The 14,558-nt window shown below is 29.1% G+C and overlaps 1 protein-coding gene across 1 annotated transcript; it reads left to right on the top strand.

Annotated features, from left to right (window-relative positions):
* Window positions 1–3,237: 3,237 nt before the first annotated feature.
* On the top strand, window positions 3,238–4,334 carry LOC107628504 (non-specific lipid-transfer protein 1). Its single transcript, XM_016331149.3, has 2 exons — window positions 3,238–3,686; window positions 4,007–4,334. Exons 1-2 carry the CDS (start codon window positions 3,343–3,345, stop codon window positions 4,014–4,016), a joined length of 354 nt encoding a protein of 117 aa, XP_016186635.1. The 5' UTR covers window positions 3,238–3,342; the 3' UTR covers window positions 4,017–4,334.
* The last annotated feature ends 10,224 nt before the right edge of the window (window positions 4,335–14,558 follow it).

Genomic DNA, 14,558 nt, shown 5'->3' with positions numbered 1-14,558 from the left:
CTGACAATTGAAGGCCACAAAGCAGCTGCAAATTACATCCGAAAAGTAAGTATTGTACCTTAATTTTTTATCATCTTCGAAGGAGTCAAATCATGACCTATTAATTTTTTAGCTTAATTCTTGATCTCTATTTTGCTTAACAGATTTTATTGAAGTACACAAAGCAACTGGAGTATCGACAGGGTGTATAATTCAGTGGTGTATAATTTAGTGGCCGAAGTTATGCGTATTTTTTACTATTTACCCGAAAATATTTTTGTATGTGGATTGTCTGTGTAACAAGAAATGGAGAGCTTGATAAATTCATTATTTTGATACTTTCAAGATGTGTATCATTTTAGCAAAGTTTGATATTTATTTTGTAATAGTTTTATTTGAATATTTTTTTAACATTAAATCCATTAATCTAGGATATTTGCTTTTCAATACTAAGTATTTGTTAATTTTATATTTTTATACTATGAATAATATGTATAGGAATGTGATTAATTTTTTTAATATTATATGATGTAATTTTATATTAAAGAGCATTTTTATTATGATATTTTTTTTTAATTTAACTTCTATCGTTAGCCACGGAAAAAAGTATGGCAAAAAAGCCCGGCCTGATCAATTTTGTCACAGGTAAATATTTTATTTTGCCATGGAAAAGAGTGTGTCTAAACGTGCTAAAGTTGTGGCTAACCAAATGTCTCCACGGGTGTTAAAACCGTGGCTATTGGAGTAAAAAGCGTGGCTAACTAAAAACGCGTCGCCCTCCCTAGCTACGGATGTTCATTTGTTGCAAAAGCATAATTGCCACAGTTTTTTTGGAGTTTAGCCACGGATTTTTCCGTGGCTAAACCCCTTCTTTTTGGTAGTGCATGCTGTAAAATCTGAACAGTGCAACCATCCCTCCATGCCATTGCCAAACCCCCTGATAATCCATCCGGATCTACAATAAACCATTCCTTGAAACCACAAGATCTTAGTTTTCCTTCAACTTGTCGAGATTGATTTTTTGTTTCACAGATAAAACCAACATCGGGGGAGTAGGATTTGCAAATCCCTTTAAGATTGTGGATCAAGGGTCTCCCCAAACCCCGACAATTCCACGAGAGCAGTTTCATATTTCTTTGGGTGCCACTTGAAGGCTGACACCCTCCACCGTCATAGCAATTATATGAGGGTTCTGAGTCTCTGATTTATTGCTCATGGTGTAGAGAAAATCAAAATTATTATTCAATGATTCCAAAGAGACATAAGATATATAGAATGAGTGAATTAGAAAATGGAATGAATTAAAAGAGGAATGAATTGGGAGATAAAACGAAAATTAGGGAGCTAAGTGGAAAAGAAATTAAGAAAAGAAAGTAGAAGAAGATGGAAAAGAGTTTGACGAAGAAAAGACAAAGAAATGTGTAACCATGGAGGCAGCATAGTAAAATTCTAGCAGAGCGTCGGGCGCTAGATGAGGAATATGTACTCCCACTTGCTCTTTAATTCCATAAATTCACACATATCAAACAAATAACGCCTTGTTAATTGTTATTACTAATATTTAATAGAATACATAACCCATGACTAAAACGAAACACAATACACAACTTGAGTTTGTGGAATAATTAGCTCATTTGTTTAAATAAGGATGAGAAATTCGAATTCCATTATCTATTTTTCTCTGTGTCATGTTGACAGTGACATCAGCGGCAATAGAAACGATAAAAAAAATTGACATTTAGTATGTTTTATCAAATTTTTTATATTTCAAAATTATAAATTCATTTTGTTTAATTAAGGAACTATTTTATTAGATCCAACGTATTTTTGAGAGTAGAAATATACCCTTAACATTACCTATTTATGTCGAAAAATTAAAGAGATAAAATGTAGAGGAGGAAGAGTATTGGGATATTAATAAAACAGAAAATTTTGAGGGATAGCATTTTTTTATTAATTTTGGCCTGTATTTAGTTGGTACAAATGTGAAATTACTTTCAATAATTAAATTTTAATAATTTATATATCTAATTTTTAAAAAATATAAAATATAAATTATTTTAATTTTTATATATAAACTGTAATAAATATAAATATAAATATAAATTATATATTTTAAATTAAATATTGACTAAAATAATAATATTTATTAATCATCTAACTTTATTATATATAGAAAATTGGATTCGGTACGTAGCTTTAAAGAGACATAAATAAAGTCCAAACTAGAGTTTAGGGTTGAAAATAACGCAGAGCAGAGGCATGATGACCTGCGGAATGTATTTGGATTGTTGTATTGTAACTGTATTCTATGGTCCCAATCCAAGCACATTGAAGAAAGCATGTAAAACCCAAATCTCAAGTCTCTCGAGATACCCAAAACATTAATTGATACTTAGATACATTGGTTTTTCAGTATATGAATAACTATTTGCCCAAACATACAATTGTTTGAGAACAAAAGCAGAATTAAATATCTATATTTAGCTATATATAATAATACGAATTAGTTTGATATATTAATAAGATTTTAATTTGTAGTTACTGAATCATCTATACATAAATATAACTTTGAATTAATTATATATAAAAAATATGCCAAAGAAAATAATAAATTAAAAAATAATAAAAACATCACACTATAGCTAGATTTAACACTTATATAATTAAATTTTTTTTATTGGACGATTCAAACTTTAGAATTCAGATTTAAATAAGATAAAGAATATCTATCAACTTCAAATTTTGAAAAAAAAAAGTTGTTTGAATGCCTAAAAATTTCATTTGGGATCCATATACACTGAATTAGATTAGTCAGATAGATACATAATAATATTATTTTTCAATAATAAATGGGTTTCGGTTAAAAAAAAAAGTAATCTACTGTTTAAAATCGTTTGTTAGTATGTTCAGTTTGTTAGTCTCTATAATTTTACTAAATTTATAATTAGAGTCTTATATTTTTCTCCCTCTCAATTATGTCTTTACAATACTTTTAATTTTGTAATTAAGTCATTGTCAATATAAAAAATATCATAATTAACAGAATATTTTTTCGTAAATTGAAAATACCTACAATTAAAATTTTAATAGATATTTGCAACATTTTTTTTAAAAAGAATATGTTGTTAATTTTAATATTTTTTAATATAAAAAATCTATTTATAAAGTTAAACGCAATATAAAAACTCCATTACCAAAAAAAATATATAAAGAGTATATAAAGACCCAATTAAACTTTTAAAATCACTATATAACACCACAGCCTCACACCATTTTCCACCAAGCAATATTGCATACATTTGCATTCATCACTACACATAAATCCAAAACCCTTCAATTAGTGACACTTCCCTTTGAAAAATGGCTAAGCTAGCACCATGTGTGGTTCTCATGTTGTGCATGGCTATAGTGGGTGCACCCATCGCCAAAGCTGCCATCCAATGTTCCTTTGTCACAAAGAGTATAGCTCCATGCTTTGGTTACCTCAAAAGCGGAGGAACTGTTTCCGGACCATGTTGTAGTGGCATCCAGAACATCAATGGCACTGCCAAGACCACCTCTGACCGTCAAGCAGTTTGTAACTGCTTGAAATCGGCCGCGGCTAGTCTTGGCAGCCAAATTAACCCTAACAATGCTGCCTCTCTCCCTGGCAAATGTGGTGTTAGCATTCCCTATAAGATTAGCACCTCTATCAACTGTTCTAGGTAACCTCATGCTTAATTATTGTTACAAATTGCTCATTTCTATGTTTTTTTTTTAATTCACAATAAAGTTCTATTTTATTCGAAATAATATTGTTTGAAACCCAATGAAACATTAAAAACTTGTAAAATTGTATTATATGTATTTTTTATTAACTTTGTTAATTTTATCAATAAAAATGGTGTGAAAAAAATGATATTGTCTTATAAACTTGTATTATATGTAAAAGAGTGATCATTCTATTAGATTCAATAATTATTTTTATTGAATGTGTTTATAGTCTATATGTCTGAAACTAATTTTATCAATATTTTTTTTTCAGCATCAAGTGAAGAAAATTCGGACGGTGATGATGAATCGAGAAACAATAATTATGCTATTAGAGCAAGAGTTATAGTCTACTCTTTATTTGTGTTTATTTGGAAACACTGTTATGTGTTTCTATTGAAGTTATATTATGATGCTTTCAAATAAAATAAGGGAGTTTATTGCTTGAATCGCAGTCACTCCCCATATATAATATTAGCTGGGTTTTTTTTTTTCGAAGGTTTAGTATAGTGTTCATGTTATTACGCATCTACTGTACTGAGTAACGGAGATTATATCACACTATGATATGGATTATCCCAAATGAAATTAAATTTGTCATATATATGGTTTATTTAATTTTGTTAACCTCCATGTGTGAATTATTCTTTTGCATAAAATATTTTGTTAATGGTATTTTTATAAAAATATTTAGAAGATAATAAAAATTAATTTAAAATAGCACAAAATTACATAATAAAATTATAAATACTAAATTTATTAAAATAATTTTAAATTATTATCTCTCTAATATTATTATATTTTATTGTATTTTAAGTTTGAAATTATCTGTTATGACTATGTATATAATTAAAAAATCTAATTAACTTATGTCTAATTCCTAAGACCATACTTTAAAAGTATAATAATAGAAATTTTTTAATAATTTTTAATGGTATATTTAATCTATGTTTTAAGATACAAGTTAACAAAAACTATAATTAAATAATTAAGATAAATAATTACCATTACTCTCTTTAATTTATAGTTCGTCTATTGAAAAGATATTTGAAAGGAAAACAGAAAAACCAAAGCTCTGGAACCCACCGATCATCATAAAAAGAAACTAGAGCAGCATATTGGCATCTTCTACCGCTGAATCTGAGGTTACAGAAAAACATGTTTTTGTCCTCTGAAATTCATCCAAAAGATAACCCTTTGGAGTGCACCGGTCAAGCCATCAAAGTTGAAAGAAAACACCCAAATTGAGTAAAGTAAACAACTAAATTGATTTAAAAAAAAATATCAAATTTTTTGTTAAGTTTAGAGTTAAAACTAATAGTTATAGTTAATGACAAACATTGGTTCGATGAGAATCAAATTTTTTAGTTGAAACAAAATGATATCTGTTTAAGAGGGTATTTTTGATAATTTAAAGTTATGAGGTAGAATGATAATTTTGTCAAATTTAAAGATCTGAATACTAGAAAAATTATATCACGTTAGTCTTGGATATTAAGGAGTCCAAAAATTTATCTAAAAAATAGTGATGCTAAAATGACAGCACTCATAAGGTTTATTGGGTTAAGTCAGGATAACAAGAGACCGAACAATATTTTTTAAGTTCAATAAAAAATACAAATTTAGCAATTATTTTTAAATTTATGTAGCCTCTATTTTAGTTTGTTTTGTTGTTAGGGTTTATTAGAAGATTTGATTTAGTTTTGATTTGTTTAATAGTATTTTTAGAAATTTTAAATTAAATCAATATGATCTAATCCAATAAGATCAAATTTGATATGTTATCTATGGATTTCAAGTGCCAAAGTATAATAAAAAAAAAATTTCAGATATGTTATCTATATATTGTTATTGGCCTCGCATAAACGTAGGAGTGTGGATGGATTTTATTGCACGTAAGAAAGTTGAATCTCAAGCTTTTTCAAATATATTGTACATTTATTTGCTGATTCCTACTTATATATGGATTGATATTTTTATAGATTTTCTATTTAGTTTATCTAAGAAAAAAAACATAAACATATCATTATTTTTTCTGTGATGATATTTCTAATTGCAAGTCAAAATGTTAAAGATTCCACACAAATTACTGAGTTATTTCCAAGGTTCTGAAAACCGGTTCGGATCGGTCGATTGAATCGGTTGAACCGTGAACTGCTGAGGAAAACGATTTAAACTAATGCCAAAATTGTAGATTTCAAAAATCGCAATTGAACTGGTGAACCGGCCAGAAATTGGTCAATTGAACCGAACCGTGACCTGACCGATTTTTTGAGTGGGGAGCCAAACGTCGCCGTTTCCCCGGCTGCACTTAGCTTAGCCCTAACTCCATCCTCCCGTGCCAGATGCCCAGATCCAGATTCCAGAACGCTCTGCCTCTCTCACACTTAGTCCAGGTCAGGGCTCCTCTCAATCGAGCTCCTAGCTGTCCCTCACTTCCGTCCAGCCACCGCCTCGTGCCGCCGCCGTCGTTCCCTCGAGCAGCCACAGTCTGCTCACTCACTTTTCCTCCATCGCGCAACAGCCATCGATATCAACCTTTCCTTCCATTTGCAGCCATCGCAAACTCCCTTCGTCGCGCAGCCACGCTGCCGCCGGCACTAGCTCTGTTCCTCCGCAACCACTGTCCCGTTCAAAGCCCATTGCGCAGCCACGCTTCCTTGTCTTGGTCACTCGGTGTCTCTATCTCCCTCTTGCATGCTCTGTTGAAGGCTTCTTCTAGCTTCTAGGTAAATTTTTTTATTAACTATGATTGAACCATTGTTTGATTCTGTGGAGCTCTGTGAACTGTGAAGTCACTGAAGTGTGAACTGATTTACTGATTTATTGAAGTGTGAAGCTCTGTGAATACTTTTTTTATTAACTATGATTGAATAATTATTTAATTCTTCTAGCTTCTAGTTCTAGGTAATTTTTTTATTAACTATGTGATTTACTGATTTTTTATTTTTCTGTGAACTGTGAAGTGTGAGCCAAGATTCTGGGAACTCAAACTATGAACTGATTCAGCTAAAGTTACTGAACTGAATTGTGAACTTTGTTGAATAATTGTGAATAATTATTGTTATTTAAGCTATGAAGTGTGAACTACTGAATTTTGTTGTTTATTGAATAGTTTTGAATAATTTTGGGTGTTGTTTGCTGAGAACTTGAGATTATTGTTATTGGACGTTGTTCCTCCACAATATAATGTTTATATTGTAATTGGATTGTATTGTTATTGCTCTGTTGAGTCTGTTATGAATCTAATTAGTGATTTTTTGAATGTGAAATCAATCAAAGAAATTGATTTTGTGGCGTTGTCGAAATTATTGCTAAAAATGGATTTGTTATTCTGCTGCGACTGTTTTTGAATTTTGTTGATAGATTTATTGATTTCAGAGTTTATGGTGATTATTTGTTGCTGTATTTTAATTTTAAACTATGCTTTCAAAAAAATTAACAAACAGCAGATGTCCCATATTATTGATTTAGAGCAAGAAAATCATGAAGATGATGCTGTTGTTGGAGGTCTTGGGAGTAATGATGATGATGGTAGTGTATTTCTCTGACGCAGAAGACGATGGTTCAAGCCACTCTCATTTCTAATATTTTTTACTTCATTCTTTAACTGCAAATTTTGATTTTTGATGTTTTTTAATGCTGAATTTGATTGATTCTGTGGATATTTAGACACCCTTTTGTTTATGGTTCATGGAATTGATAATTGGATTGTTTGGTACTGCTCTATATGTATACTTGTTCTATGTCTTGGTGATGAGTCTCACAAATATTCTCAATCACTTACTGCTATGGTTTCCTTCTTGAATGGGATTTTATTTTTCTAAAAGAAATCATAGAGGATTAGAGTTGTGGATTTTTTAATTGAGTGATGAGTGTAAAACTAAAGATGATGATGACAAAAGTGCTTGGAAACATATATTTTAAGAGTGTTTAAAAAAAATTGAGTTTGTAAATTGATAAGATCATATAGTTTCTATGTGTTTATTTATATTTTATTTATTATTTTATTATAAAACGATTTTTTCGGTTCAATTACGGTCGAATGGATTAAACCTGTAAACCAATAAACTAATAACTAGAGCGGTTCGATGACCAGCTCAGTTTCCAGAACCTTGGTTATTTCTCAAAGAATTTGTTTATGTGCTAACTTATGCTAATTGTTTGAATGCTCATATCTTGCATGCTAAGCATGTTTTGGTCTTTTGGATAATTCTGTGCGAAACATTGAGCGTCCTCATAATTCTGATATTTATAACTCTGTTGGATATTATCTTTATGAATCTCTGAATATTTTTAAGTTTTTGACTACTTTGGAATTATTATTTTTACCCTTAAGTAATAGTGTTATTTTAGATTGTGAAAGTAAAGTTGAAAAGATTGAACTTGCATATATGAAGGACATAACTACAATTCGGTGGGTAAAGAAGAGCCATCAAACCATGATATTTAAATCATCATATTGGGTTTAGATTCTATAGAGGAAAGAAGAGCTTCTTATTAAAGAAAAATAACACTTGTTGCTAAAGAAGATGGTCCATTCCAAGTGTTGGCGATTATCAAGAACAATTCAAGCAAGAATAATTTTTTTGGTGGGTATTATGGTCCAATTGTATTTATTGTATCTAATTTTTCTCTTTTTGATATATATATATACACACGCATATTTGAGGACGATTTTTTTTTTTTAAGAGGGAGAGAATGATACGTGTTCAAAAGAGTATTTTTGGCGATTTAGAACTATAGGGCAGAATGTTAATCTTGTCACATTCAAAGATCTGAATACTAGAAGAATTATACCAAGCCAGTTTTGAACATCAAAGAGACCAATAATTCGTCTTAAAAACAGTGATATTAAAATGACGGTATTCATAAGGTTTATTGGACTAAGTTAAGACAACAAGAGACCCAATAGTATTTTTCAAATTTAGTAAAAGACACAAATTTAGTAATTACTTTCGAATTTATGTAGTCTCTATTTTAGTTTGTTTTGTTGTTAGGATTTATTAGAAGATTTGATTTAATTCTGATTTACTTAATAGTATTTTTAGGAATTTTAAATTTAAATCAATATAATCTAATCTAATAAGGTCAAATCTGATTTAAATTAAGTTATCTTATCTAAATTAATAAGTTATCTTATCTAATTGGCCCATTTTTAGGCTGATCTATTAGGAACCTATTTAAACACTTTTTGTAATTCATTCTAATTAACTTTATGATGAATAAATTTTATGAATACTAATATGTATGTTTTTTTTTTTTTATATGTAATCAAGTAATTTACTTTACTTATTACATGAAAAAATTTAAATAATTCAGCCTAAAATAATTTTTAGTGATACCTTTTTCAATTTTCTGCCTTTTAATTTAGTTGTTAAGAACAAATACTTTAAAAATCTAGTAGAAAAAACATTCTTATAATCTAAATTTCTAAAATTATATCTTTTAGAGATTTAATAAAAAAAATCTTTATCTATTTTTTTTGTGTGTTTTCGCTATATATTTTTTATTTTTTTATCCTCGTTTTTATTTTTTTTTATCACAAAGTATGAGGATTTCATATATATCTTTGGAAATGATTTTATCACGAGCAAAATTCTTACTTAGACCAAAGCTGAACATTTATGAATTAAAATAAAAAATTAACTAATTTATATCTTAATGACATATTTTTAAAATATGATAATACAAATTTACAAATTTTTTAATACTTTTAATATATTTAAAATAAAAAAAATTATAATAATTTTTATAAAATAATTTTTTTTTTATAATATACTTAGCCTAGCACAAGTTAGCAAGAACCTTAAAATAATTAAGGATAACATTTGGAATGAGTTCAATTAGTCGTGCATGACACATTGATCTCTAACTAAAACTATTATTAGCCCCCGATGAAATTTATATTTATCAAGCAAATTAGCCCCAATGGCGTCGTTTTTGTGGGCACTTAATTAATTTGAGGAGGACCAAATTGACCTCTCTCCACATGTCACTTTTAAGTTTTAATGTTCAAATTCATGTGTTAACCTTACACATCAGAAGACTTAATTAGTTGTTGATGGACCAAAATCACCAAATTGATGAAAAAATTAATTTATCTAATAGAAATAATTTTTAAAATCTAATAAAAATTTATTAAAAATAAAATATTCAATTTAAAATTATTTGATACCAATTTTAATGATTTACTCATTAAATTTCTTTTATGTGTTTAATTAGTGTGTGGATGATAGGTTAGTTACTATGTGTTCTATTTGATTATTATTATTATTATTATTATTATTATTATTATTATTATTATTATTATTATTATTATTAAAAAAAGTCATTTTTGTTAGTCAATACTAATTAATTTTAATATTTTAGTTTATAATTTATAATTTAAATTTAAAAATTATAATTTAAAATTTAAAATTTTAGATAAATAAAATAATTTAAAAAATTAATTAATATTAGTTGAAAAGAATTAATTATCTGTTATTTTTTATGGGTTTAACTAATGTGTCTTTATTCTAAAGGTACATGATAAGATTATTATTAATTTTATTTTAAATATTTTTATTTAATAAATAAAAAATAAATACATTAAAAACTTATATTTTTTATTTTTAAAAAAATTAATTTATCATATTAATATGTGCCCTTAAAACATAAGTTTGATAAACCTTTTTTTTATTATATTATTTATAATTATAGTGATGTAAAACTAGTGTTCCCTAGAGTTCTGCTTTGCTACTTGGCGATGTTAGTTTGAGATTGTGTTGTTGTTTGACTCTTTTTTTTTTTTTCCCTCATTGAGATAGTGTTTTTTTTTTTTTTTTTTTTTTTTTGAGAAAAACTAATAAAATATGTGCTTGAATTAACTCTCAAAGAGAGAAGCTAAGGGCTACATATAATTTGGAAAACATCTCTGGTGAGACTATATTAGTAGAATCTAATATAGTGCGTCAACTTCCTAATATAATCTAATAATCAAACTCTTTTAAATGCTTAAAACTTAAAACAAACTTTAAAATAGTAAAAACTTCTTAACACTGAGAAGAAAGACTGTTTAAGAAATATTGAATCACTAATAATATGAAGGCTAGCTCTTTTCAGTTTTCACTGTTATCAAAAATAAAATCTTGAGCCCAATTCACAAATTTTATAAGCCTCAAGCAATACATCACTTTTGATGTCTCGTAATAATTTTTTGGGTTTAGTCCATAAAGTACGAATATTTTATTAAGTTGTTATTTGTTCAAAGACATTTTAAATATGACATTTATTGATATTTATTTAATACGCATATCTTTTATATTCAATAGTATCTTAATAAAAAAGAAGAATTTTTTCTTTAAGCACGTTTTAACATATCTAAATACTATCACGCATCAGTGTGTCCGGTTTTATTTTTAACATGTATTCTTAAAATAAGTTTAAATATATTATTTATTTAAACAAAAATATTTTAAATACTTTATATAATTAAAAAACATCAAAAATAGTTAAAAATTAATTTATCTTTTAATATCAATAAAATATCAAAATATCATTAGAATTTATCTAAAAAATAATTTATATTTTATATATATGTCATGTCTTCGTGTCTTATAAGAATTTAAAATTTGTATATCTATATGTTCTGTATCATGTCTCGTGTCCATATATCATAGAATTTAGCTAATTAAAAAAATAATAAGAATTAATGTTAGAATCATTTAGGGATATATATATATATATATTTGATTTCTAACTGTATCTCTTAATTTGGCACGACAATAACTAATTTGGTGTGGATATAAATTTTATTTAAAAATTTGTTGTTGACTAATAGATTATTGCATACATGTAAAAGACGAAATTGAATATCTAATATTTACTTAAGAGAACGAGCCAACTAATCACTTGACCAACTTATGTTTTTTTTTTTTTTTGTTCTTGGATTGGGCCGGAAAACCCAAGACGGCACTATACAAAATACCAAACCCATCATCTTGCATAAAACACCACCCATCTCAACAACTACTCATTCAAGACACACACACAAAAAAAAAATCTGCTAAGTAACCAACACCCAATCAGCCAACTACCGGCCAATTTTAATGGGGCTATTCGAAAAAAAACTCAAGATATATCCCAAAACCAAAATCCTATCTTATTATAAATTTATAATCCTAATTTAACCTTTCACTTTCACACAACATTCAAAAAACAATAGCACGCCCATTCACCTTTCTCTCTCACTCGCCATTAAGCTCCGCTGAATTTCATTATTGTCGCTATGCCACCACTGCCATCCGCCTATCACGTAGCTGGCAATGTCCCACGACCTATAGGATGTGAGTCTCCGCGTCGTCACTGCCCCTCACGCGCTCCATTCCACGCGTTCTCCCAATGCCGCGCCGACCAATCCATTGCCGCCTCATCCCAGTTCCACGCATCGTCACTGTCGGCGTCTCAATGCGAGTTCTGAGCGACATCCCTTCCCAGCGTGGCCACTGCCACGGCCTCAAACTAGCGCTATTCATCCTTCCTGCTGCGCGTCTTTATTGGCCCAACCCGGTCTGTAACTGCGCCGACACCCTCTCCATTGTGAGTCCTTCCCAAACTGTCACTTTATCAGCGTTGTCTTTATTTTAGTTGGATGTTTTTCTCTGAGTTATATGCATGTGTATTTATTTTGGGGGATGTGTCTTTGAGTTATATGGAAGTGTCTTTGTTTTGGGCGGCGCTTAGGGTGGGGTATAGGTGGAGGTGTGTGGGGTCTTGACGAAAGCATTATTCGCAGCTATTCGACAGGCCAAGGAGGGAGTAGGTCACATTTCGGATGGATGTGTCTTTATTTTAGGTGGATATGTTTTTATTTTGAGTGGATGTGTCTTTGTTTTGGCGTGGTTGCCGACGTCCAGCACAGCGATCTGGCGGTCTGAGGATGGGGGCGGGTCACGTTGGGGTTGATGATGGAAAATACGTTCGCGTGAAAAGAAAGGGGGAGGAGCGGTCAATTGGTAATCCTGATTTTTCAAAATATCATTAATTAGTGATTATTCAAATTTTATTTTTTATAAAAATACAAAATTAATCATTATTAATTGCAGTTATTTAAAGTTGACTGGTTAGGAGTTGTTTACCTATACTTTTTCAAAAAGAAAACAACTACTCCTTTGAAACTTATCTCCCACCTAATAATCAAATATCTCTAACTACCTCTATCTTTTTTGACGAAATAGACAAAAATAGTCATTTCTAACTATGAAACATTCGAACGCTGACAAATTAAAACTAACCATGGAAAAACTAATAAATGAACTTTATACCCATGAAAAATAAATTATGTTCGGCAAAAATATTCAATTGTTAAAATTTTTGTTAACTCTATTTAAAAAAACATATTAAATTCTAAAATTAACTCTACTAACAATCATCTTCAATTAGTGTGTCCTCTTTTTCTCCCTCTTTTTTTCAATATAGAAACAAAATAAAAAATAAAAGAACTGTAAACTCAAATCTACCTCCTTTTTAAATATGTCCACCTCCTTCCTTTTTTTGGAATCATTCATAGTAATTATAACTTAATTAGTTATAAGAAGCATAACTTAAAATTTGAGAAAGAAGTAGAGAAGCTTTAGCATTAGCAATGGCACTTGAACATGTAAGAGACGGAATTTGAGGAGAAAAGGAAAAAGTGGGATTCAAAAAGAAGAAAGGGGTACTTTCATGAGGATCAACAGCAAACGCCAATGACCAAAGGAAAAGAAGAACTCTTATGACCCTTTTTGGTCAAAGGCAAGAGGATTTTCACCGTGGCAAGCTCAATGATAATTCTAGAAACTTCTACGAGAAAGAACTTCTTGTTGTTTTGAATGCTCAATTTAAAATGGGATGCTTCTGAAATTAATGAAAGAGAGCATTTTGGAAGCTTTAAAAAAAAAACCTTGCTGAAATAATAGAAGTGGATTTTGTTCATCTTTGAATTTAGTGTAAGGGAAGGTGCAGCTACATGACGAGAAGGAATGAGCCTTTATTAGGAAATCTTTTTAAAAAGTGTTTATTTATTAAAATAAAACAACTAGAGATTTTGCAATTGAAAAAAAAAAACTAGCTAAAAAATATGATTTTTATGGGAAATTTTGTAATCCAATTGATCGACCACTAATATATAAATATTATTAAAAAAATTCGAAATAAAACAAATTCGGAATCATAGAAAGAAAATTAGTCTATCCATAATAGAAGAGGAGATGAGATCATATGAAAAATGTAACCGATTCTTTCCTTTGTTTGAGTTACTGGCCATCCGCCGAAAGTTTCGGGTTTAATACCGATATTTTAGCAACAAATCCAATAAAAGTTTTTTTGTTTTTCATTTTATGTCTGTAAATGGAAGAAGAAGAAACGAAGAAAGAGGCATAAGAGGAGATTGAAGGTTGTGTAGAACTGAAGATGATTGGTGGTAGGGTTAATTTTAAAATTTAATGTATTTTTAAATAGAATTAATAAAAATTTAACGATTGAATATTTTTGTCGAATATAATTAATTTTTCATGGATTTAAAGTTCATTTAGTTCTTCCATGATCAATTTTATCAGCATTCGAATCTTTTATAATTTAAAATGACTATTTACTCGACTAAATAAACGGACAAAACAAAAGGCTCCACAACAGAGCGTTGTGGAAAAAGTTAGTGTAGAAGCAATGCTGAAAGCTTCCAACCCAAGTTTTTTTTTTGGAGGTCAACCCAAGTTTAGGTGTTTGTATATATCATGTTTCTTAAGAAAATCTCATGCCCTAAGCTATTCAAGCTGTGATGTTGATGGTTTGATGAACCAGAAGGGATT

This window comes from Arachis ipaensis, chromosome B2 (assembly GCF_059453495.1).
Source record: "Arachis ipaensis isolate K30076 ecotype BB chromosome B2, ASM5945349v1, whole genome shotgun sequence".
NCBI classification, from domain to species: domain Eukaryota; kingdom Viridiplantae; phylum Streptophyta; class Magnoliopsida; order Fabales; family Fabaceae; genus Arachis; species Arachis ipaensis.
This window is presented reverse-complemented; position numbering and strand designations above follow the sequence as displayed.